Source organism: Acinonyx jubatus, chromosome B4, assembly GCF_027475565.1.
Source record: "Acinonyx jubatus isolate Ajub_Pintada_27869175 chromosome B4, VMU_Ajub_asm_v1.0, whole genome shotgun sequence".
Lineage (NCBI taxonomy): Eukaryota > Metazoa > Chordata > Mammalia > Carnivora > Felidae > Acinonyx > Acinonyx jubatus.
In genome coordinates, this window is record NC_069387.1 from 101,799,267 (window position 1) to 101,824,142 (window position 24,876).

General features: G+C 35.0%; 1 protein-coding gene across 1 annotated transcript in view; it reads left to right on the top strand.

Annotated features, from left to right (window-relative positions):
- PTPRQ (protein tyrosine phosphatase receptor type Q) overlaps positions 1–21,435 on the top strand; it is a gene marked incomplete at its 5' end in the record, with an annotated part of 212,348 nt that extends 190,913 nt beyond the window's left edge. The window contains 4 exons of the mRNA XM_053199634.1: positions 962–1,110; positions 10,031–10,166; positions 15,119–15,242; positions 15,474–21,435. Coding sequence (XP_053055609.1) covers positions 962–1,110; positions 10,031–10,166; positions 15,119–15,242; positions 15,474–15,511 — 447 coding nt within the window. The remainder of the gene's footprint in view (positions 1–961; positions 1,111–10,030; positions 10,167–15,118; positions 15,243–15,473) is intronic.
- Positions 21,436–24,876: the final 3,441 nt, after the last annotated feature.

A 24,876-nucleotide genomic window follows, 5' to 3' on the forward strand; every position in this document is an offset into this window, starting at 1 on the left:
ACCTCAATATCTGTGTCACTTTGTTTAATTCCAAATCTCATGGTTAAAGTTTACATTAACCAATTATCACCAAATTGTTAGGTAGACAAAGGAAAAACAGAAGGAAATAACTAGATTATTAGGTTTTTATTTGATGAAGAAACTATAATATTTGACTTAAAACAGGAATTTCCTTAATCAGTAATCTCTCCTCACCTTAATAATTTGATTTTCTATTTAATCCAGAACCAATACATAAGGTATAGTATGGGATCCCACTTACCAGTTTGTATAAATGCCTATACACACAGAAAATTATCTAAGGAAATTTATACTTTCTAACATTATCAGACACTCATTACCTGTGTTTTGAATAATAGGTGAATGTGTTTGCGTTTTGGAACAAAATTGTTGTTGTTTTTTTTTTTTAATTTGTAAATGTTTATTCTTGAGGGAGAGAGACAGAGACAGAGAGTGAGTGGGGAAGGTTCAGAGCAAGAGAGAGAGAGGGAGACACAGAATCTGAAGCAGGCTCCAGGCTCTGAGCTGTCAGCACAGAACCCCACATGGGGCTTGAACTCACAAACCGTGAGATCATGACCTGAGCCAAAGTCGGATGCTTAACCGACTGAACCATGCTTCACCAATTAAACCACCCAGGTGCCCCAGAACAAAATTGTTTTAAAATCTACAATTCTTGTCCTACGAAATGTTACACTACATTTGAATATAAACACTCTATATTATCCTCTGTTTGTAAGCTTTTTTATTGTTGCCATTCATGCTGAAAGGCAATTTGCTTTATTGTAGCAATAATAGAAGACCTGTCTTGCAGGAAATCATGAAACTATAGTTTCTTCCATTTGGTAAATAGTCATTTTTAAAAGATCACCTTCAAAAGCTAAGACATAAGCTGCCTTAAACCTTCATTGTGGTACTTTAATAATTGTATCGTGCTTCTTTAATCTGTCATGTTGCCTAGCATGGAGATTGTATGACTGTGAGACAGTGCAACTTTACTGCTTGGCCTGAGCATGGAGTCCCTGAAAACAGTGCCCCTCTGGTTCACTTTGTAAAGTTGGTTCGAGCAAGCAGAGCACATGACACAACACCTATGATTGTTCACTGCAGGTAAGGAAGATATTTTCAGAACATTATATGAAACACTAGAAATGGCATGTAAACCCAATGTGTCTTTTGATTATCATGATACCATTGATAAGGGAACTTTCCTGAAGTCTTGACTGGATTATGCCTCTCAAAGGAAAGTCTTTAAATTTTTTTTAATTGTAGCCCCTCATTGATGTGTGTGTGTGTGTGTGTGTGTGTGTGTGTGTGTATGGTGTCATGTGTGTGTGTGTGTAGGATTTTAAGAATTTTACAAATAAACATCAGATCCTTTATTATTTCAATTGGCATTAGTCTACTATCATAATTTAATTTTTTGTAAAAAGAATTTTTAGATTTGAGTTGTAAAGAATAAAAGAAAATGAACTTTAAAATAAAGATTAAATTATGTGACCAACCCAAGTATTATAACAAATTTGTACAAACTTTAGCTACTCTCATGTCCTTCTTTGGCTAGCTTTTTGAACATGGTTAAGAGAATATAACTGCAAGTTGAAAATTGTCTCCTCATTTTCATTGGTATTTAATACTTAGAAATAAAATTCAAGGTTTTTAGCATTCAGAGTTTTTCTGGACAGATTGATTTAATTTGTGTTTTCTAACATGATAGATCTAAATAAGTCTCAACTTGTGTCTCTTCAACAATTGGTTTGTAAATTAGAGAAAAAGTGGATAATAATACACTATTTTATGATTCCATTTACATGAGATGCCTAGAATAGGTAAATTCATAGAGACAGAAAGTAAAATTGTGGTTACCAGGGACTTGAGGGAGAGAGAGATGGGGAGTTATAATGCATATGTTGTTTAATTAGTTGTTTCATGAGAACTTCTGCTTGGGATGATGAAAAAGTTCTGGAAATGGATAGTGGTGATGGTTGCACAATGTTGTGAATGTGTTTCATGCCAACTGAGTTGTGTACTTAAATATGGTTAAAATGGTAAATTGTTTGTTACATATCTATTACTGCAATAAAATTATTAAGTAACAGTACTTAGTCACATTAATAATTAATAAATTATTAATTATAATTTTTCCAATAACTGATTGATAATTTTTCTAACAGGTGTATGCTGTAATCAGTCTGGTTAAAGATGTAAGAAAATATTAATCCATCCAAGTTTTTTACTTTTATTTAGAGGAGAAAATTCAATATGTGATTTAAATGGTTATATATTTTCTAGGAATATTTTACATTTTTTTTAATTATAAAGGTAATACATAAATGCTTGCTCATTACAAAATATCTAAACAATATTTAGGTTTAAAAAGCCTACAGAACAAAGATTAAAAGCCTCATTTTTACTGTCTTATTTCCATTTCCCCTCCCTAAACATAACATTTTCATCAAAATAGTGTATGATATAAATAGATTAACAGCTTGCTTCTAAAGTCAACTATTCCTGTTAAGCTGGGTCATTGATGATTAAAATTTTTAATGAACAGTAGCTGCCTTTAGCTTCTTTGTGTCTTGCACATATACTGACACTAACATCCATTAGAAAAGAAAAGTACCTAATCCCTTATACCCTCAAAAAGAGTAGAGAGCATGGGGCTCAGTCGGTTAAGTGTCCAACTTTGGCTCAGGTCATGACCTCGCTGTCCATAGGTTCAAGCCCCACGTCGAGCTCTGTGCTGACAGCTCAAAGCCTAGAGCCTGCTTTGGATTTTGTGTCTCCCTTTCTCTCTGCACCTCCCCCCTCATGTCTCTCTCTCTCTCTCTCTCTCCTTCAAAAATAAACATTAAAAAATTAAAAAAAAAAGAGTAGAGAGCAGATAGTAGCTACATTGTGATGAACAGAGCATAATCTATAGACTTAACAAATCACTATGTTGTATACCTGAAACTAATGTCACATTGTGTGTCAATTATACTTCAATAGAAAGACAGAGAGAGAGAGAGAGTCTCCCCCTTTTTAATAGAAATGGATGAAATATCAGAAAAAAGAATGCTCAAATTAATAATTCTTTTTGGTATCATTTAAAACTCTACTAAATTTTTATCTCTAACCCCAGCTTCTCACCTCAACTCAGATGTACATTTAACTGCCAATTTAATGTGACAACCTGAATGACCACAAAACTGAAAATTTGATGTGTCCAAAACAGAACACTTGATTCAATCTCCAACCTCACTCCACCTTCTCAGTCCCCATCTTGGTGAACTGCAAGTCCACTCCCCATGGTGCCAGAACCCGGAGTCATCCCTGACTCTGCCCTTGCTCTTGAGCTCCACCTGCGGCCCTGCAGCAAGTACTCTGACGCCTCTCCCCGCTCACCTTTCCACCGCAGTCCCCTGGCCCTGGGCTCCTTGCTCTTCTTCCAACATGCAGAACATGCTCCACACACACCTCCCCAGACACACCCTCCGGCTACAGTGCTCCTCTCACACTGTGTGCTCCCTTATTCGAGTTTCTTTCCAAATATTACATAATCAGAGACACCTTCTCCTTAACCTGATTTCTCTTTCTTCAGAGTGCTTATTACCGCCAGGCACATTCTATGCAGTATTTGTGTACTGCCCTTCACTGTCCTCTAGAAAATAAGCTCCTCAAGTGCAGAGACTTTGGATTGTTGTTCATAGCTGCACCCCAGATGCCTGGACAGGGTCTGACATTCAAAATATATTGAATAATGTAATAACCAATTACTCTGTTCAGGCATGTGTATATATGTGTTACCATAATTGGATTTATGTTGTAATGCTCATTATTTCGTATATGGCTGAATCATGGGAAATTGCTAAGATTCAGTTATTTCTTACCTACAAAAATGGCAATTTTATGTTGTTCAAAGTAACATTTATAAGACTAGTTGGGCTTCCCTGTGTCTTTTTTTCTTTTTTTATATTTACTTCCTGTGTTAACCATTCGAATAGCTATGAGTCTTTTTCTTCTAATGGGAATTTCTGCATAAATCTTGTCAAGTTTATCAGTTCATGATTTCTATGGAGCACATACTTGTCCTTGGGTATGAAACTAATTTCTTTTTTTAATTAAAAAAACTTTTTTTTTACATTTATTTATTTTTGAGAGACAGAGAGAGACAGAACACTAGTCGGGGAGGGATAGAGAGAGAGGGAGACCCAGAATCCGAAGCAGGCTCCAGGCTCTGAGCTGTCAGCACACAACCTGATGCAGGGCTCAAACTCACAAACCATGAGATCGTGACCTGAGCCGAAGTCAAATGCTTAACTGACTGAGCCACCCAGGCAACCCTAAGCTAATTTCTTAAAAGGAAATAGCTTTTCAATTTTATTATCTATAGGAAGTAAAAAAAAATTCTAAGAAAAGAAAGTGAAAAGAACAGATGAGAGACTGCCAGTAAGAAGCAGAGTAAATGCTGTAGGGCTAAACAGTTGGCATTTTTAATATTCAGCATTTCTATTCGTAACCAAAAATATGTGCAATACAAGGTTTCTGGTGTTAAAAATGTTCAACAGTTTAAAAAAAAAACTTCTTGATATGTATGTATATATAAAGGAATATTACTCAGCCATCAAAAGGAATGAAATCTTGCGATTTGCAATGATGTGGACGGAGCTAGAGTATATTGTGCTAAGTGAAATAAGTCATTCAGAGAAAGACCGATACCATACGATTTCATTCATATGTGGAACTTAAGGAACAAAACAGAGGAACACAGGGGAAGGAAAAATAAAGAAAAAGGCAAACCATAAGATACTCTTAACTATAGAGAACAAACTGAAAGTTGATGGAAGGCAGGTGAGTGGAAGATGGGCTAAATGGGTGATGGGGATTAAGGAGGGCACTTGTGAGGAGCACTGGGTGTTGTATGTAAGTGTTAAATCACTAAATTGTACTCCTATAACCATTATTACACTACATGTTAACTAACTACAATTTAAATAAAAACTTGAAACAAACAAATCATCTGTATACTTCTCCGAATACACCCCTTAAAATATTATGAAAGAGGAAAAGTTCAACTGGTTAAAAAAAATAACATGGATTGAAGAGACAGAGGAGACAATAGCTGAATCAGAAGGTAAAATTATGGAAAAAGAGGAAGCTGAGAAAAAGAGAGAAAAAAATCCAGGAGTATGAGGGGAGAATTAGAGAACTAAGTATTGCAATCAAATGGAACAATATCTGTATTATAGGAATTCCAGAAGAGGAAGAGAGAGAGAAAGGGGCTGAAGGTATACTTGAACAAATCCTAGCTGAGAACTTTCCTGATATGGGGAAGGAAACAGGCATTGAAATCCAAGAGGTACAGAGAACTCCCTTCAGATGTAACTTGAATCGATCTTCTGTACAACATATCATAGTGAAACTGGCAAAATACAAGGATAAAGAGAGAATTCTGAAAGCAGCTAGGGATAAACAGGCCCTAACATACAAAGGTAGACGCAAAGTGTAGTAGCAGACCTATCTACTGAAACTTGGCAGGCCAGAAACGAATGGCAAGAAATCTTCAATGTGATGAACAGAAAAAATATGCAGCCAAGAACCCTTTATCCAGCAAGTGTGTCATTCAGAATAGGAGAGATAAAGGTTTTCCAAACAAACAAAAACTGAAGGAATTCATCATCACTAAGCCAGCCCTACAAGAGATCCCAAGGAGGACTCTATGAGTGAAATGTTACAAGGACCACAAAGTACCAGAGACATCACTACAAGCATGAAACCTACAGATATCACAATGACTCTAAACCCATTATCTTTCAATAATAACACTGAATGTAAATGGACTAAATGCTCCAACCAAAAGACATAGGGTATCAGCATGGATTAAAAAAAACAAGACCCATCTATTTGCTGTCTACAAGAGACTCATTTTAGACCTGAGGACACTTTCAGATTGAAAGTGAGGGGATAGAGAACTATCTATCATGCCACTGGAAGTCAAAGAAAGCTGGAGTAGCCATACTTATATCAGACAAACTAGACTTTAAATTAAAGGCTGTAACAAGAGATGAAGAAGGACATTATATAATAATTACAGGGTCTATCCATCAGGAAGAGCTAACAATTATATATGTGTAGGCACCGAATACAGGAGTCCCCAAATATATTAAACAATCACAAACATAGGCAACCTTATTGATAAGAATTTGGAAATTGCAGGGGACTGTAATACTCCACTTACAACACTGGATAGATCATCTAGACACAGAATTAATAAAGAAACAAGGGCCCTGAATGATACATTGGATCAGATGGACTTGACAGACATATTTAGAACTCTGCATCCCAGAGCAACAGAATATACTTTTTTCTCAAGTGCACATGTAAAATTGTCCAAGATAGATCACATACTGGGTCACAAAAGAGCCCTTAATAAGTATAAAATAATTGAGATCATACCATGCATACTTTCAAGCCACAATGCTATGAAACTTGAAATCAACTACAGGAAAAAGTCTAGGAAACCTCCAAAAGCATGGAGGTTAGAGCACACCCTACTAAAGAATGAATAGGTCAACCAGGCAATTAGAGAAGAAATTTAAAAATATATGGAAACAAATGAAAATGAAAATACAACAATCCAAACACTTTGGGATGCAGCAAAGGCAGTCCTGAGAGGAAAATACATTGCAATTCAGGCCTATCTCAAGAAACAAGAAAAATCCCAAATACAAAATCTAACAGCACACCTAAAGGAACTAGAAGCAGAACAGCAAAGACACCCCAACCCAGCAGAAGAAGAGAAATAATAAAGGTCAGAGCAGAAATAAACAATAAAGAATTAAAAAAAAAACAGCAGAGCAGATCAACGAAACCAAGAGTTTGTTTTTTTAAAAAATAAACAATATTGATAAACCTCTAGCCAGCCATCTCAAAAAGAAAAGGGAGAGGACCCAAATAGATAAAATCATTAATTAAAATGGAATTATTACAACCAATCCCTCAGAAATACAAGCAATTATCAGGGAATACTATGAAAAATTATATGCCAGCAACCTGGACAACCTGGAAGAATGGACAAATTCCTAAACACCCACAAACTTCCAAAATTCAAACAGGAAGAAATAGAAAATTTGAACAGACCCATAACCAGAGAAGAAATTGAATCAGTTATCAAAAATCTCCCAACAAATAAGAGTCCAGGACCAGATGGCTTCCCTGGGGAATTCTACCAGACATTTAAAGAAGAGATAATACCTATCCTTCTCAAGCTGTTCCAAAACATAGAAAGGGAAGGAAAACTTCCAGACTCATTCTATGAAGCCAACATTACTTTGATTCCCAAATCGGACAGAGACCCAGAAAAAAAAAAAAAAAAAAAAAAAGAACTACAGGCCAATATCCCTGATGAATATGGATGCAAAAATTCTCAACAAGATACTAGCAAACTGAATTCAACAGCATGTAAAAAGAATTATTCACCATGATCAATGGGATTCATTCCTGAGCTGCAAGGGCTAGTTTCAGTATTCACAAATCAATCAACGTGATACATCACATTAATAAAAGAAAAGATAAGAACCACATGATTCTGTGAATTGATGCAGAAAAATCATTTGACAAAATTCAGCATCCTTTCTTAAGAAAAACCCTCAAGAAAGTTGGGATAGAAGGAACATACTTAAACATCATAAAAGCCATTTATGAAAAGCCCACAGCTAATCTCATCCTCAATGGGGAAAAATTGAGAGCTCTCCCCCTGAGATCAGGAACACAACAGGGATGTCCACTCTCACCGCCGTTGTTTAACATAGTGTTGGAAGTTCTAGCATCAGCAATCAGACAACAAAAGGAAATCAAATGCATCAAAATTCACAAAGATGAAGTCAAGCTTTCACTTCTTACAGATTACATGGTACTATACATGGAAAACCCGTTAGACTCACCAAAAGTCTGCTAAAACTGATACATGAATTCAGCAAAGTCACAGGATACAAAATTAATGTACAGAAATCAGTTGCATTCTTATACACTAATAATGAAGTGACAGAAAGACAAAAAACGAAACTGATCCCATTCACAATTGCACCAAGAAGCATAAAATACCTATAAATAAACCTAACCAAAGATGTAAAAATCTGTATGCTGAAAACTATAGAAAGTTTATGAAGGAAATTGAAGAAGATATAAAGAAATGGAAAAACATTCCTTGCTCATGGGTTGGAAGAATAAATATTGTTAAAATGTCAATACTACCCAAAGCTATCTATACATTCAATGCAATCCTAATCAAAATTGCACCAGCATTCTTCTCGAAGCTAGAACAAGCAATCCTAAAATTTGTATGGAACCACAAAAGGCCCCGAAGAGTCAAAGTAATATTGAAGAAGAAAACCAAAGCAGGAGGCATCACAATCCCAGACTTTAGCCTCTACTACAAAGCTGTAATCATCAAGACAGCATGGTATTGGCACAAAAACAGACACATAGACCAATGGAATAGAATAGAGACTCCAGAATTGGACCCACAAAAGTATGGCCAACTAATCTTTGACAAAGCAAGAAAGCATATCCAATGGAAAAAAGTCTCTTTAACAAATGGTTCTGGGAGAGCTGGACAGCAACATGCAGAAGAATGACACTAGACTACTTTCTTACACTATTCATAAAAATAAACTCAAAATGGATAAAGGACCTGAATGTGAGACAGGAAACCATCAAAACCCTAGCGGAGAAAGCAGGAAAAAACCTCTCTGACCTCAACTGCAGCAATTTCTTACTTGACACATCTCCAAAGGCAAGAGAATTAAAAGCAAAAATGAACTATTGGGACCTCATCAAGATAAAAAGCTTCTGCACAGCAAAGGAAACAATCAACAAAACTAAAAGGCAACCAACGGAACGGGAAAAGATATTTGCAAATGACATATCAGACAAAGGGCTAGTATCCAAAATCTATAAAGAACTTACCAAACTCCACACCCAAAAAACAAATAATCCAGTGAAGAAATGGGCAGAAGACATGAATAGACACTTCTCTAAAGAAGACATCCAGATGGCCAACAGGCCCATGAAAACATGCTCAACATCGCTCCTCATCAGGGAAATACAAATCAAAACCACACTGAGATATCACCTCATGCCAGTCAGAGTGGCTAAAATGAACAAATCAGACTATAGATGCTGGCGAGGATGTGGAGAAACGAGAACCCTCTTGCACTCTTGGTGGGAATGCAAACTGGTGCAGCCTCTCTGGAAAACAGTGTGGAGTTTCCTCAAAAAATTTAAAATCGATCTACCCTATGACCCAGCAATAGCACTGCTAGGAATTTACCCAAGGGATACAGGAGTGCTGATGCATAGGGGCACTTGTACCCCAATGTTTATAGCAGCACTTTCAACAATAGCCAAATTATGGAAAGAGCTTAAATGTCCATCAATTGATGAATGGATAAAGAATTTGTGGCTTATATATACAATGGAATACTACGTGGCAATGAGAAATAATGAAATCTGGCCCTTTGTAGCAACATGGATGGAACTGGAGAGTGTTATGCTAGGTGAAATAAGTCATACAGAGAAAGACAGATACCATATGTTTTCACTCTTATGTGGATCCTGAGAAACTTAACAGAAGACCATGGGGAAGGGGAAGGGGGAAAAAAAAGTTAGAAAGGGAGGGAGGCAAACCATAAGAGACTCTTAAAAACTGAGAATAAACTGAGGGTTGATGGGGGATGGAAGGGAGGGAAAGTGAGTGATGGGCATTGAGGAGGGCACCTGTTGGGCTGAGCACTGGCTGTTGTATGGAAACCAATTTGACAATAAATTTCACATTTAAAAAAAACTCAAACATTTGATGAGAGTGCTAATGATAATCATCTTGGTCTATCTAGTCTTGGTAACAATACAAATCCAAACACACTCCAAAGAAAATCTACCTCCAAATAAGAAAAAGAACTGTTTAGGATTTATTATTATCATAATTCATTTTCTTCTTTACTATCAACATGAACAATCTTTTGCTGAACAATATTCACTCTTCCTGCAGTGCTGGAGTTGGAAGAACTGGAGTTTTTATTGCTCTGGACCACTTAACACAACATATAAATGATCATGATTTTGTGGATATATATGGATTAGTAGCTGAACTGAGAAGTGAAAGAATGTGCATGGTGCAGAACCTGGTAAGATGTCTAAAACCGTGTGCAGTGTCAGCTCTACAATTTCTACAGGGAGGATATTAGTGGCAGCAGTCTGGTTGGGCATGGACTTGAAACCTTATTTGCATAGCAGCCACTCTGCTCTCTTTTGCTATATTATAAACCTCCTAGTGGGGGGGATTGGGGAAGGGCAGCTCATGCAGCATAGTCACCCCTGTGCACTGTTACTCACTGGTCATCCTACTTTGTTTATACTGATAAGTATATAGAAAATAATTCATAAAATTGATCTGTCTTTAGCATTTGGCAAATTTGAGAAGCTCAGGAAATGAATCAAATAAATTTCTTTTGTAAACATGCTAAAAATTATATTTGGGAAAAGTTTAAAATACTGTTATGGGGTTTTAAGTATTTCATTTGTCCATATTTACCCCTATTGTATAGTAGTACTAATGATCATCGTAGCATACTATCAACTAACTATCTTGGAGTATTTTGTTCTGTTGTTTTGGTTTGTAGGCAAAAATGTTTATAAAATACATTTTATTCTTCATTAAAAAAGTCAGTGTAATACTAAATCCTTAACGTGTATTATCTCATTTAATCCTTTATTTGTAAAGAAGTGCCAATAAAACTAATCAACAGACTAGCAGTTATTGGCTTTGCTTTATAAGTAGGGAAGTAGATGTTCCCTTTGAAGAATTTAAATGATATAATAAGGTTATACTATTAATTAGTTTCAGAACCACAATTCAAGCCCAAGTCTGTCTAACGGTAACATGTAAGATGTTTCTGTCTGTATATATGAATTGGTATTTTTATGTTCTTCAACTAGAAATGTTTTCACAGTAAATATACAGACCTGCCTTAACCATATTTTCCACAATACCTACTAGAAAACACAAATAGCATCCTAGTTGTTAAAGGTGTGAGAAAACAGGTTCTTGGCTTTAATAAGTTTGAAAAGAAGTTTAAACTGATCTTAAAATTTCTTAAAGGCTCTATGCTACTATGCATTACAATTACCAATGTAGAGCCCCCTGTGGGCATCTTTTACCAAACTTACATGATTATGAAATCCTTGAACCTTTTTTGACCCCAGAACTTACAATGCCATGTAGAGGAACATTAGTGTTCTTAGGAAGATGCTGGCTGGACCAGAGACATCTAAACTTTGTGGACTGCACGTCCCTTTCAGGAAAAATATTTGCACATTCAACTCCAATAATTCTATATTTATTTTTTAAATGTAGATTGAACAATTATATAAATTATAAAGCATACAAAATGAGAAATAAAAAACATGTAATAAAGATCAAATAAGCAATATTTTGAAATCTTGCTAATTATGATGCTCTCATATTATCATTAAGTATTTTCAAAAGATAAAATATACACTTAGCACAAGGTAATTCTATTTCAATCGTGATTTTAAATACATGTTCTAAATTATTTATAATTTTTAAACAAGTGATCTAGCTTTTTATCAGATTTCATTACACTGTTGTTTTTACCGACTAGAATGACCATAAGATTATTCTAGAGGTACAAAGAATTTCAGCCTTGCTGTTTCCTTGTCATTCATTTGGGCTTATATGATACATACTGCCTTCAATCCACAGTCTCTTTGTAGGAATCTTTCTAAGCCACTTCAGTTTTGTGATGGTTAGGTAAAATTAGGTAATGTAATCCATGTACATTCTCTTCTATGCTGAAAGGGAACAAATGAGTGAAGTATCACTCTTCCTTTAGGATACTTCAGAAACGGAATATAACTTGTGACCAGGGTTGACTTCCTGGGTGTGACAGGCACAATCTCACAGGGCCCATGCTCAAAAGGGCACTTGATGCAGTGTTTGCTGTCACTGTCTTGAAAATCATTAATATTTTTTGAGGGAGGAAACTCACATTTTCATTTTGCAGTGAGCCCACAAATTAGGTGTCCTCAATTATAAGGGATCCAATATAAATCCAACTATTAACCATTATTTAAACCCAAATTCTTTCTTATTTTTGTTAACAATAAGAATAAATAGAAAGCTAACATTTTCCTCCCATGTTCCTGGATGTACACATGTGCACAAGCACTCAGTGTTCTTGACAATGATCAAGATTGGTTGACTCTTTTGGATATTATAGAGGGTGGGGCTGATAGGGATATTGTTTCCTTTTAGAATCTAGAGTCAATCCTCAGATAATAAAAATTGGAAACATTTTGACTTGCTCTAAGTTTTGTGGCACCAGACTTTGTAAAGTGTATGTTCAAGAATGCTGGTTAATAGTTTCACACAATTTAGTGCTCAGTATATGCTATAAGCTTCATATGTTATGCTTGTTTAACCAGCCCGAGTACTATGTTGCAGGGTAGGCAAGGGAATAGAAAGAGCATGAGTTTTGAGGTCAGAAAATTGAGTTAATATTCCAGCTCAGTTAATTAATTGCTGGTCTGTGACTTTGTTTAATTAAACTCTTTTAGTTATTTCTCTTTTGTAAAATAGTCATGTTTTACTTTTCACAAGTTTATTGTCAGTATCAAATAAGAGAAAGTATCTAAAGCACCAACGTGCAGTAAATGCCCAGCATGCGGTAAATATCTGACAGAATTCTTCTGGATTCCCTACTTGTTGAAAAGCTGGTTCTCAAAAGCTCTCTTTCACCTCACTTCATTCCCAAAGTTATGCTCTTTGCTGTCTTTTTTCTGTGGTGATAAAAAAAGAAAATGACCACAGACCTTGACTCCAGTCCTTACAAACCACTATTGCCTTGCCCAAGAGTGGTTTCTTATTTTCTTCTGTTGCACTGGGGAGTAGTTCCAATTTCTATAAAGAATGCTATCTTGGCACATGCTACAGTAGCCATGGGCAGGGGTGAGGAGGTGGGAACCTCAGCAATATTTTGCCACTAAAAGGCCCCGGAGGGGCATGGCCCAGACCCAGGAGAGAGCTATGAGTTCTTTCATTGTCTACCAAAAAATAGTTCATAGCAGCCCCAAGAACTTTCTGAGAGAATAGTATGCAATAAGATAACATGCTGATATGCTTTTGGTACTTCCAATAAGGGTTAATCTGGATGAGGCCCTTCCCTGCTGTGGTTTTCCTGGAAATTAACAGATGTGAAGCCTTAGGGTAAAAGAAAAAAAACTCATATATTCGTCGTATGTAGTTTTTTGCCAGGCACTTTATATATATTAAATCCTTTAAATATCACAACATAGGTGTTATGATCTTCCACATGAGGAAGTCAAACATCAGAAAAGTTTAATTCTTAAGATACCATGATTATCTAAGGTAGAAGCTGGAATTGAACTCATCACTGCCTCTTTGGCAGTAACACACCATGACAGAGGGATCTTGGAAAATATAGTACTGGCCGTGGAGCTCAGCCTGCCCTGCTGGCAGAATTTACACCCATCATTCTTTCCAGTGGAGAAAATGAGATCGGGACAGTCAGAAGCTTCACATATCAAATGTGACTTCAAATTCAAATGCGATTTTATAAAAAATACCAAAACTCATAAATTCCAAGATTGTCATTTTTGGAGAAGCTGTATTGTGTCCGTATATTTCTGCCAATAATGTTATTCATCGTGGGACGTATATTTGAAAACACTTTTTTAGAATTACCTTGAGAAATAATTTACTAGTAATTTCAACAGAATTTTTATTACTTTCTAACAACACTTTATTTCTTACCAAAACTGAATTATGCAACTTGATCGTGCACTCACTTATAAAACCTAATCCCTTTTGACTTCTGAACGTTGTCCTCATGAAATTGTTCCTTGAATGATAAAGGTTGGCTAGGAATGAGAATTAAATGGTACTAAGTCAACAAACATTTGTTACGTAACTGCTACATGCCAGGCACTGTTACAGGCAATGGGAATATAGCAATGAGTGTGACAGAGTCCTGCCCTCACAGAACTGACATTCTGATGAGATGAGATGAGATGAGATGAGATGAGATGAGATGAGATGTTTGGAAACATTTTGTAATTCATGAAGAAATAGATATTCATAATAATGACCAACAGTTTCTGAAGACAGTTTCAGTGTAGAAATTCCAAAAAGATTTTGATATACAGTAGCAATAGATATGAATATAACCTCTGAAGAGAGATAGATAGATAGAGGACATTCTATTAAATTAGTTGTGTGTGTGTGTGTGTGTGTCTGTCTGTGTGTGTATATATATGTATATATATTTGGTTATATTCCTTTAACAGCAGTTGTTTCCTATGTAAAAGTGAGGATGATTTTCTATGACTTGACCTTAAGTATCTTTGTGAAAGTCCAAACTCAGAAATGCTAACAGGTTACTGAATTATATTGAAAAAAACTTCAAGAAGCTAGATAGTACTGAATTTAGCCTAAACATTCAGAGGAAATGTTAGGAGTCCTTGTCCAGAGTGTGGGTGTTAGGACATTTCAGTGATCAACTACCTTATAGTTACAAATAAAGACCAGAAACTTGACATTAAGTAGGCCAAGTGTCAGGTGATTAACAGAATTGTTAAATGTATTTTAAATGTGCTGATGGTGTATAGATACGCTCACTCACAGATAGTGAAAGCAAATTTAGCATCTGCATGCCAACAACCATGCTAATCATTCTAAAAAGAAAACTACTTATAGGAAAAAATTACTAATTTAGACCTAAGAGGAAAAAGGAAATTCATAAATAGATTTAAATAATCTAATTTGCTACTTTTTAAAATAATCACAGCAAGCAGAAACATATTAGCATGGGTTTTAATAAGTATTAAAAAAAAAGAAACAAGAAGCCACAGGAACTTAGAAAACCTTATGTTTGAAATGATAGAAAATCATTTATATACATGGTAAGTTCTGTGCTTCTTCTAGCTGTTTACCATTTATTAAATTCAGCACTACTTTTCACTGTAATGGTATAGTTCCCCTTCTAAGAAAAATCTCCTCCCTATCCATGTATTTAACCACTCTTTCTTTGGTGTCTAGGCACAGTATATCTTTTTATACCAGTGCATTCTGGATCTCTTATCAAGTAAAGGAAGTAACCAGCCCATCTGTTTTGTTAACTATTCAGCACTTCAGAAGATGGACTCTTTGGATGCCATGGAAGGTAACCAGGCAAATTGTACAATTTACTAGTTTACCAGATTAATTAAAAATAAACACATGTTGAAAATGTTTTAATAGCTTGGCTAATGCACATAACAATTTTTTTTTATTTCTCTCTAATCCAAGTTAAGATAATAGCCTCTCTTCGTATTTTTGCCATGAAGCGCTTAAATATTTTTAACTGGTAGCTTCAGTTAAAATATCTCTTGTGACATGTTACTTTATGTTATAGGTGATGTTGAGCTTGAATGGGAAGAAACCACCATGTAAATATCCAGACCAAACATTAAAACTGAAGATATTTTCAAATCCCAGGGGCCAAAATTTCCCCCTCGCTCTTCTGAATTGAAATGTACAACCTTAAAGAAATCTCAATGTTTCTGTTACTGTGCCTTACTAAATGGATTGACATTTTATGAATAGTTGTAGGAAATAGCTAATTGAGGATAATTATTTGTTTTGTACAGAATAAATATGCATGTAAAATGTTTAAGAAAAAATATCCCAGAGATTTTTGAAGGCTTCCACATTTTTGGAATAAGCCAAATGGAAAATTATCATTATGATCTTTCTATGTAAAATTTCCCTGCATATTGGATCGAATTTGAACAAAAGTTGTAAATGTTGATTCAGTAGTGTTATTTTGGCCTCCAGGGTGTTGACATTTCTTGTGGATAACTTCCAGGACTGTCATAATGATCTGTACTTCCATGTACACCCCTGTGTTTTGAATCTCTGTTTTATGAGTGCTGAGATATCATCTCATGATCTCGAACAGCTGAACGGTAACCCTCTGACACTGCAGGGATTACTTAGCCTTTATGCAACACACAGTAGCTCTTCGGGGACACTGAGGGCTATTTAAGTTGCATTGTGATCTTTAGTTTGAAAAAAACAAAAAGAAAAATTAAACAGTGCTATTGCTCATGTCAGGTTGTAGAGTACATTTGTACTGTCTACGTTCGTACATTTTTCAGGACAAGCTGTACCACTATGTTGTATAGTTAAATACATAGTTAAAGATATCAGAATATTTGTCCATTAGATATATATTCAACCTAATATTAACAGTTTGAAAGGTTTCTTCAGCAGAAATGTATGAGGTATATATGGCAAGCTTGTAACCTAACGACGTGCTGCTGTGGTGCCAACAGAAACTTCAGAATAGATTATATAAAATGTCCTTTATTTCATTTCCCAAAGTAAATTATTGAGGAGTGTATTTGGTGGAACTGAAAACAAAGAAATTAACCAGGTTATAGCAAATGAGAGATTTTTTAAAACATACTACAGCCTCTCTTCTGTTAGTGACAATATGCTAAGAAAGTTTTGAACTATAATGAAATTATTTTGTCATAGATTTCAATTAAGGATCATAAAACAAAATAGTATCAATTATTCTATTTCTTCTGTGATAAGAATTATACCTTATTTCTGCCAGCATATACATATAGGAAATTATGCTTATTTCTGCTGGCATGTACATATAGGAAATATGATAGCCAATAAAATTGAATTTTAAAGAATTGAGTTACTTTGCAACATGATTTCAGAGGTCCTTATGTGTAAAAATTTTATTTTTATTACATATTAAGATGTAATTGATAATTACCTTAAATAATATAATGAATTATATTATATATAACTACAATATAGTGATATAGTATATTTAATTAATGTATAATCACTTCCCACAGTATCTATAGATAGCAAGAAATTTTAAAATCAAATTCATTACCCAAGAAATTAAATTCTTTAATCTTACAAGCAGTCCTGCTTCTTGTTTTTTTCATGGCAAAGAAGTGTAAATAGTAAACAATTCACTACTGTTCCAACCAAGTTTATCCTACAGAAAGTTACAAAAAACAGTAAGAAATGATGAGAATTCTAAAAGATTTAAGTTGAAGTACAAGGTCTTCTGTTTCCTTCATGTGTCACTCATTGAAAATATGTGGTGAGGGGGAACCTAGGTGGTTCAGTTGGTTAAGCATAGGACTCTTGAGTTTGGCCCAGGTCATGAGCTCATGGTTCATGTAGGGCTCTGCACTCACAGTGCCATAGAGCCTGCTTGGGATTCTCTCTCTCCCTCTCTCTCTCTGCCCTTCCCCCGCTTGTGTGTGTTCCCTCCCTCTCTCTCTCCTTCTCTCAAAATAAATTAATGTAAAAAAAAAAAAAAGGAAAATGTGTGGTGAGCCAGTACTTATGATATGGGTTTTTGCATACATGGAAGACAGCCTGTGGAAAGTACTGGTGAGATTATTTTTTAATGTATTGAATGATAAGAAAATAAACAAGTTTCATCTACAGGCCAGCCCACTTTTTACAATATCTGTATACAACAGATGTGTACAGTGAAGAGTTTCAGGTTTGACCCGTGGGTCTATGTATATGTGTGTGTACAAAACATATGTGTATGTGTGTACATACATACACACTATGTATATGTGTGTGTGTGTGTTATAACAGAGTTATAACATAAGGTCTCTTCTAAAACAGTGCTTATGAAACTCTAATGTATATATAAATCACCTGGGGATTGTGTTAAAATGCAGATTCTATTTCAGTAGTTCTGGGGTAGGACCTAAGATTCTTCACTTCTAGTAAGTATTCAAGTTATACTATTGCTGCCTGATCTCAGACCATACACTGAACAGCAGATTTCTTTTTTTAATGTTTTTTTAAACTTATTTTTGAGAGAGACAGAGCATGAATGGGAGAGGGGCAGAGAGAGAGGGAGACACAGAACGCAAAACGGGTTCCAGGCTCTGAGCTATCAGCACAGAGCCGGATGCTGGTCTTGAACCCACAAACTGTGAGATCATGACCTGAGCTGAAGTCAGACGCTTAACTGACTGAGCCACCCAGGTGCCCCTTTAGAATAGCAAATTTCTAAAAGACAAGATCAGAATAATTTCATGTCCATCTGAAATTATTTGAAACCTGTTAAAACAAAGCTTTCTCTTCATTCACAGTTGTATACAGTTGTGAATTGTACACAGTTCACAATTGTATAACAGGACACCTGTTAAATGTGTATATCTAACTGTATCACAAAATTGTAACTAAAATTGAATTAAAACACATATCAGTGACAGCTAAATTTTCTCCTACCTAGATTGTGAAACGGCCAGTATATAGCCAAGTTCTATAGGTAGTTACTAAGTGCAAATTAGAATAATGAGGAACATCTGTAACATTTTTAGATCAGATTTGTCAAAATACGTTGAAGCACATGTACAATAAATGAGCAACATGTGTTTCATCTGAACCAAATGAAACTGGAGCCTCTCAGAATGGTTTGCCAGAGACGAGAGCAGCTGTGGGTATCACCTCAACTTTCATCCTGCTTTAAAACGCATAATTTTCTTCTCTCAGTTTATAGGTGAAATGTATAATAAGTCTTTTGAAAAAGGCTAATTAAACCTTGCCCTCTTCATAAAAAAAGATGGTGATTCACTCTCCACATCTGGTACCAAACACTAGATTTTAAAAATGGAATTTAAGTTCAACAAAGTATGCATCCTGTAAGTCCATCACATGATTGTGGTAAGTCCATTTTCATGGGCCAACTTTCAGAAAACTCAAATGAAATGTTTGATGAATCCTGGAACACAAAGTGATCTGAAATTCTCAAATGACATGAAAAACTGAAAATATGAAAAAAGTATATAAAGCATAATCTTGGAAAAACAGATTGCCTTTTTAGTATATGTGCTGCCGAAGCGAGCACTAGATTGCCTTTTTAGGACAAATAATATTTCATGTTAAAAGACTTCATTACTGTGCATGGAGTTTTCATGTGGAATCAGGACTCATACACCCACCAGCTCATGAAGATGTTCTGAGGAATAGATAGGATCGCATACATGAAAGTGTTTCTAAAAGTATAATGAAGTCTACAAAGTTAATCTTTTAGCCAGACTGGTTGGTTTGTTTAATGCTTATCAGCAAGATAATGCATTTCATTTAAAGATTGCATTGTATTTTTTGACAATAGTGCCATATTTGTGTGTCATATACATGTGTATGTTTCACATGCACACATCGAAGAGAAAATTATGGCAGTTATATAGACTTATGCTAAATAAGACAATGATGCTTTTTTCATGAATGATTTGAGCATTCTCAAGGAAATTCTGGACTAAAATGAATAGATAGACATGTACACAAATACCATAAAATGTGATTTGGAAAACGAGTTAAGAATAGTTTGCTTTTGGACATTTCACCTCGATATTCTGAATCAGTGTCTGCAATACCGTTCATTTGAAAATAAAACTGTAACTTAATACAAGGTAACAAAAAGCATTATTCTGTTAACAATACTATGTTTCTAAAATCACAAATTTAAATTATTTTAATTTTCACTAAAAGCATTCTTGAATTAGAAAGTCATTTTAGTAAATTATAAAGTTTTTAGAACACTTTTATATATACGTCATCCCAATTAATCCTTACAAAATTCTTTAAGATCTGCAGAGTCCCATTTTACAGATAAATATGATGAAAGTTTAACTGCTGTGCCCAAGACCATGTTTAGCAAGGTGAGAGCTGCATATCATAATCAATTTACTCAAAGTTGATGGTAAAGATAGAAATTTTAAAGGCAACAAAGAAAATAAAGACCCATTCAGAGATTCAAAGATAAGAAAATATGGTGGCTTCTGTCAGAAATAATGTAAGCCAATAGATAATGCAATGACATATTCAAAGTTCTGAAAGTACCTCCTCGACCTGATTAAGGGCAATTACAAAAAAAGCTAGAGCTAATATCATACATAATGATGAAATATTGAAGGCCTTCAACCTAGATCAAGAAAAAGGCAAAAATACCCACTCTCACAACTTCCATTCAACATTGTACTGGTGTTCCTAGCCATTTCAATCAGGCAAGAAAAAGAAATAAAAGAAATATGGTTTGTAAATGAAGACACAAAATTGTCTTTGTGAGTAAAAGGTGTAATCATGTGTGAGGAAATTGTTGAGAAATCTATAAAAATAAAAAGCTGCTAAGTATAAGTAACTAAAAATGTTACAGAATAGGGGCTCCTGGGTGGCTCACTTGGCTAAGTGTCCGACTTCGGCTCAGGTCATTATCTCATGGTTTGTGGGTTTGAACCCTGTGTCAGGCTTCATGCTGATGGCTCAGAGCCTGGAGCCTGCTTCAAATTCTGTCTCCCTCTCTCACTGCCCTCCCTCACTCATGCTCGCTCTCTCTCTCTCTCTCTCTCAAAAACAAAACAAGCATTAAAAACAAAAGGTTACAGGATATAAGATCAAGATACAAAGATCAATTTTATTTCTTCATATGTTCAATTGACAACTGGAAATTTTAATTAAAAATACCATTAATAATAGCATCCATGAACATGCCTAAGAACAAATTTAACAAAGTATGTGCAGGATCTCTATGCTAAAAATGATATTGATGAGAAGAGATAAAGAAGACTCAAAAAAAAAATTTAATGCATGTCCATGAACTCAAAAACTCAATACTGTTAAGATGTCAATTCTACTCAAATTGTTCTATAGATTCAATGGAATATGTATCTTAATCCCATAAGGCTTTTCTTTTCTAGAAATTGATAAACTAGTTTTGCAGTTATATAAAAATGATGCAAAGACCTAGAATAGCCAAAAAAAATTTTAAATAGAACACAGTTTAATGATTTGCATGATAGGTATATAGTATTTCTCATTACAAGAAAAAAATGGAAGGTCAAAAATTAAACCCACACATAGGTGACCCATTGTTTTTCAACAAAGGTGACAACGCAATTCAATGGGGAAGAGTGTCTTCACCATAAATAGTATTGGTACAATTAGATGTCCATTTGGAAAAACATGAATTTTTATTTCTAACTCATATAACAAATACAAAAATTAAATTGAACTGTAATACAGATCTAAATATAACAATTAAAATTATAAAGATTATAGAAAAGAAACTAAAAGTCCTCATTATGTTGGGATAGGCAAAGATTTCTTAGAGTACAAAAAAAAAGAAATAATAAAAGAACAAATGATAAATTGTTCCTCATCAAAATTACAATCTTCTGCTCTTTTAAAGACACTGTTAAGCAAATGAAAGTTCAAGCCACAGGCTGGGAGAATGGGAGGAAATATTCATAATATATGTCATAAGATACTTGTATCCAGAACACATGTATATTTACAGAATAATACACATACACCCCCCCCACACACACACATACACACAATCACATGCGCAAATGGCGTGTACATGTATATTTACAGAATAATACACATACACCCCCCCCACACACACACATACACACATTCACACGCGCAAATGGCCAATACATGAAAAGGCATTCAACATCATTAGTCATCAAGGATGCAAATTTAAATCAGAATGAGATAATCATACCAATACAATGATTAAAAGATTTGGAACAGTTGGAACTGGAAGTATTTGGTACAGTCACTTTTGAAAACTGGAGTTTGGTAGTTTCTCATAAAATTAAACATAAGACTGTATTACCATTTTGCCCAGCATTTCCACTCTTAGTCATTTATCTACAAGAAATCAAAATATATTTTTCTGGAAAAGATGTGTATTAATAATGATCTTAGCAGCTTTTTCCACCATAGCCAAAAAATGGAAAGAGTCCAAATACCAATCCATCAACAGGAATAAATAAATAAGTTGTGGCATATTTGAACAATGAAATAAAGTTTGGTGATGGAATAGAAATGAACTATTGAGACACATAAGAACAGCAAGAATCCTCAAAAACTTTATACTGAGTGAAAGAAGACAGATACAAGGGAACACATTCTATAAGAATCCCTTTCTGTAAAGCTCTGAAACAAGTGTAATCTATAGTGATGGGAATAAAATCAGTGACTACCTGGGGTGGGTTATATGTGATGAACTGACTGCAGTGGGCAAAAGGGAACTTTTGGGTAGTGGTGAAAATGTTCTATATTTTGAAGTCATATTTACACAGGCATATACATTTGTCAAAATGCTTTAAAAATTGTGTACATATGAGTGCATTTTATTTCATGTAAGTTATAGTCCAATAAAGTTGATTTAAAAAATAGAAGGATAATGAAAAGAGAGTCTCAAAATAGTTACAATATTCCATTTACATAATTCTTAAAAATACAACAAAAGGGGGCACCTGGGTGGCTCAGTCAGTTAAGCGTCTGACTCTTGATTTCGGCTCAGGTCATGATCTCAAGGTTTGTGAGTTCAAGCCCCACGTTAGGCTCAGTGCTGACAGTGCTCTCTCAAAATGAATAAAATAAACGTTCAAAAAGGTGTTTAAAAATACAGCAAATAGTACATATTTTTATGAATTATTTCACATGAGAATCATGGTTTCCTCTGACATGGGGGAACACAGGTACAGAGATGGATTGCCATGGAATCAGGAGGTTCTCCAAAGGTTTCAAATGCATTTGTAAATCTTGGTTTAAAATTTGAATTTAAAATTTGAATATATGGGAGATTTGGCAACACAGAAATTTTAAGTAATGAGTAAAAAAAGTTTACATTATTTTTCAAGGTTCTCTTTGTGTTTGAAACAATTCACAATTTTTAAAATGAGTAAGTTTTAAACTTTAATAATTTATTTGCATGATATAAAATATTTATGTATCATTTTCACAAATCTATCAAAGTGTCCTCTCTTGCTTGAATGAGCACAATATGGGAATATTTATTTAATTTTATTATTTACTTACCCCATTCCCCAAGCACTAACAATTGGTGTTTTAGCCATTAAAAATAAAACTTGACATGCTCCAAGTGCTTTCCACAGAACTCACTAAGTTCTTACTCACTTAGTATTTATAACCAGATGAATATCCATGGAAGACATGACAAATTCACTTGCTGGACTTTCACACTAGAACACAGAGTTTTATAAGTCTGAGGGCACTGCATTCATAAAGTTGATGCATGCTGACAGGATTAATGCCTACTCCCTGGACTATTCTATCAGAAGTTGTATATATTTATATTTTAAAGAATACACTTAAAATTATGTGAAAATGTGCATAATATATAGTATTATAATTTTATTTATTGTAACTAATGACAGCTATCTTTATTGAATAGCCATTATGTGCTGGGCACTCTTCTAAGGACTTTACAAATACTAATGAATTAATCTCCTGACTATTCTTCGAAGTAGGTGTTACTGTGTTACAAATGAGAAAACAAAAGCAAAAATGGTTAAATAATCTGCCCAAGGTTACACATTAAGTAAATGTAAGAGACTAGACTTGAAACCAAAAGTCTGATTTCAGGGGCTGCAGTATTAACCACCATACCCCAATTTATTACCTAGAGACTGCTATATCTATCTATCTATCTATCTACCTATCATCTATCATCTATCTTATCTTTGATCTCACCTACCTCTAGGTAAGTAGGTAAGTAGAACACACACATGGACACTAATTACTACCATCTTCAAGAACAGAAGTTTCCTGATGTTGTCTAAATTAGGCCACTTTATGCAAATTATTCATGCCACAAAGCCAGTGGTAGTGCTGGCCTTTGAATTCAGGGATCTAGTTCAATATTCTTTGTTATTTGCTACCTTCTCCAATATTTATTTGGTCCAAACCAAATTGGAGTGTTTGTTTTTCCAGTTCTCTACAACTTGTTCACAGATTTATAGCCTTATCTCTCAGCTCTGATCATTTCACTAATCTGTTCAGTACCCTTCATTGCCTATTGAATGAAATTTATTATAAAATCCTTTCCCATAATATTACTCTTTTTTTTTCCAGATCTAAGCCTAACGACATTCTCAGTACTGTGCTTCGACTCCTACATTTTCCTCAATAGATTTATCCACTGGCATTCCCCACTCACTAGATTGTCAGGTGCTTACAAACAAGGACTAAGTTCTCATGATATTATGCACGCAGCATTTGCCATAGCATCTTATATGTGAGAGAAACTCAAACAAATACATTCAGTTGAAAATTTGCCTTAGCAGAAGTAAAATAATGTTGCCTATGTGTATTTTCCTACCAACGCACACATGCTAAAATATCATTTCTGGGGCACCTGGGTGGCTCAGTCAGTTAAGTGTCTGACTTTGGCCCAGGTCATGATGTCAGGGCTCGGGAGTTTGAGTCCCACGTAAGGCTCTGTGCTGACAACTTGGAGCCCAGAGCCTGCTTTGAATTCTGTGTCTCCCTTGCTCTCTCTGCCCACCTCCCTATTCTCTCTCTCTCCGTCTCTCTCCCTCAAAAATAAATAAAACATTAAACATTTTTAAAATAAAATATCTTTTCTATCAGGGAGTAAACAATGCTTGATCAAGGATAGAAGGGGAAGAGCGGGGAAAACTGGCATAAAACACTGTGTCATCTGGTCAGGATTATCAGTTATCCAGAATAAAACCAAGATCTGGAGAGAATGAAAAAACAACAACAACAACAACAACCTTTAAAATAACTGAAGTTGATGAAAAAGTTCTGTACATTTGGACAACTTACTATGCAAACATAGTTCATCAACAGCCTTTTTTTCTCCTTACATTATATACACTTCAACAAACTTGGCTTCCCCGTTCACAGCAGGTGGGCAGCAGAGCCAATAGTTTATGTCCTTAACACTGTGTGTGTGTGCACACGCGCACACA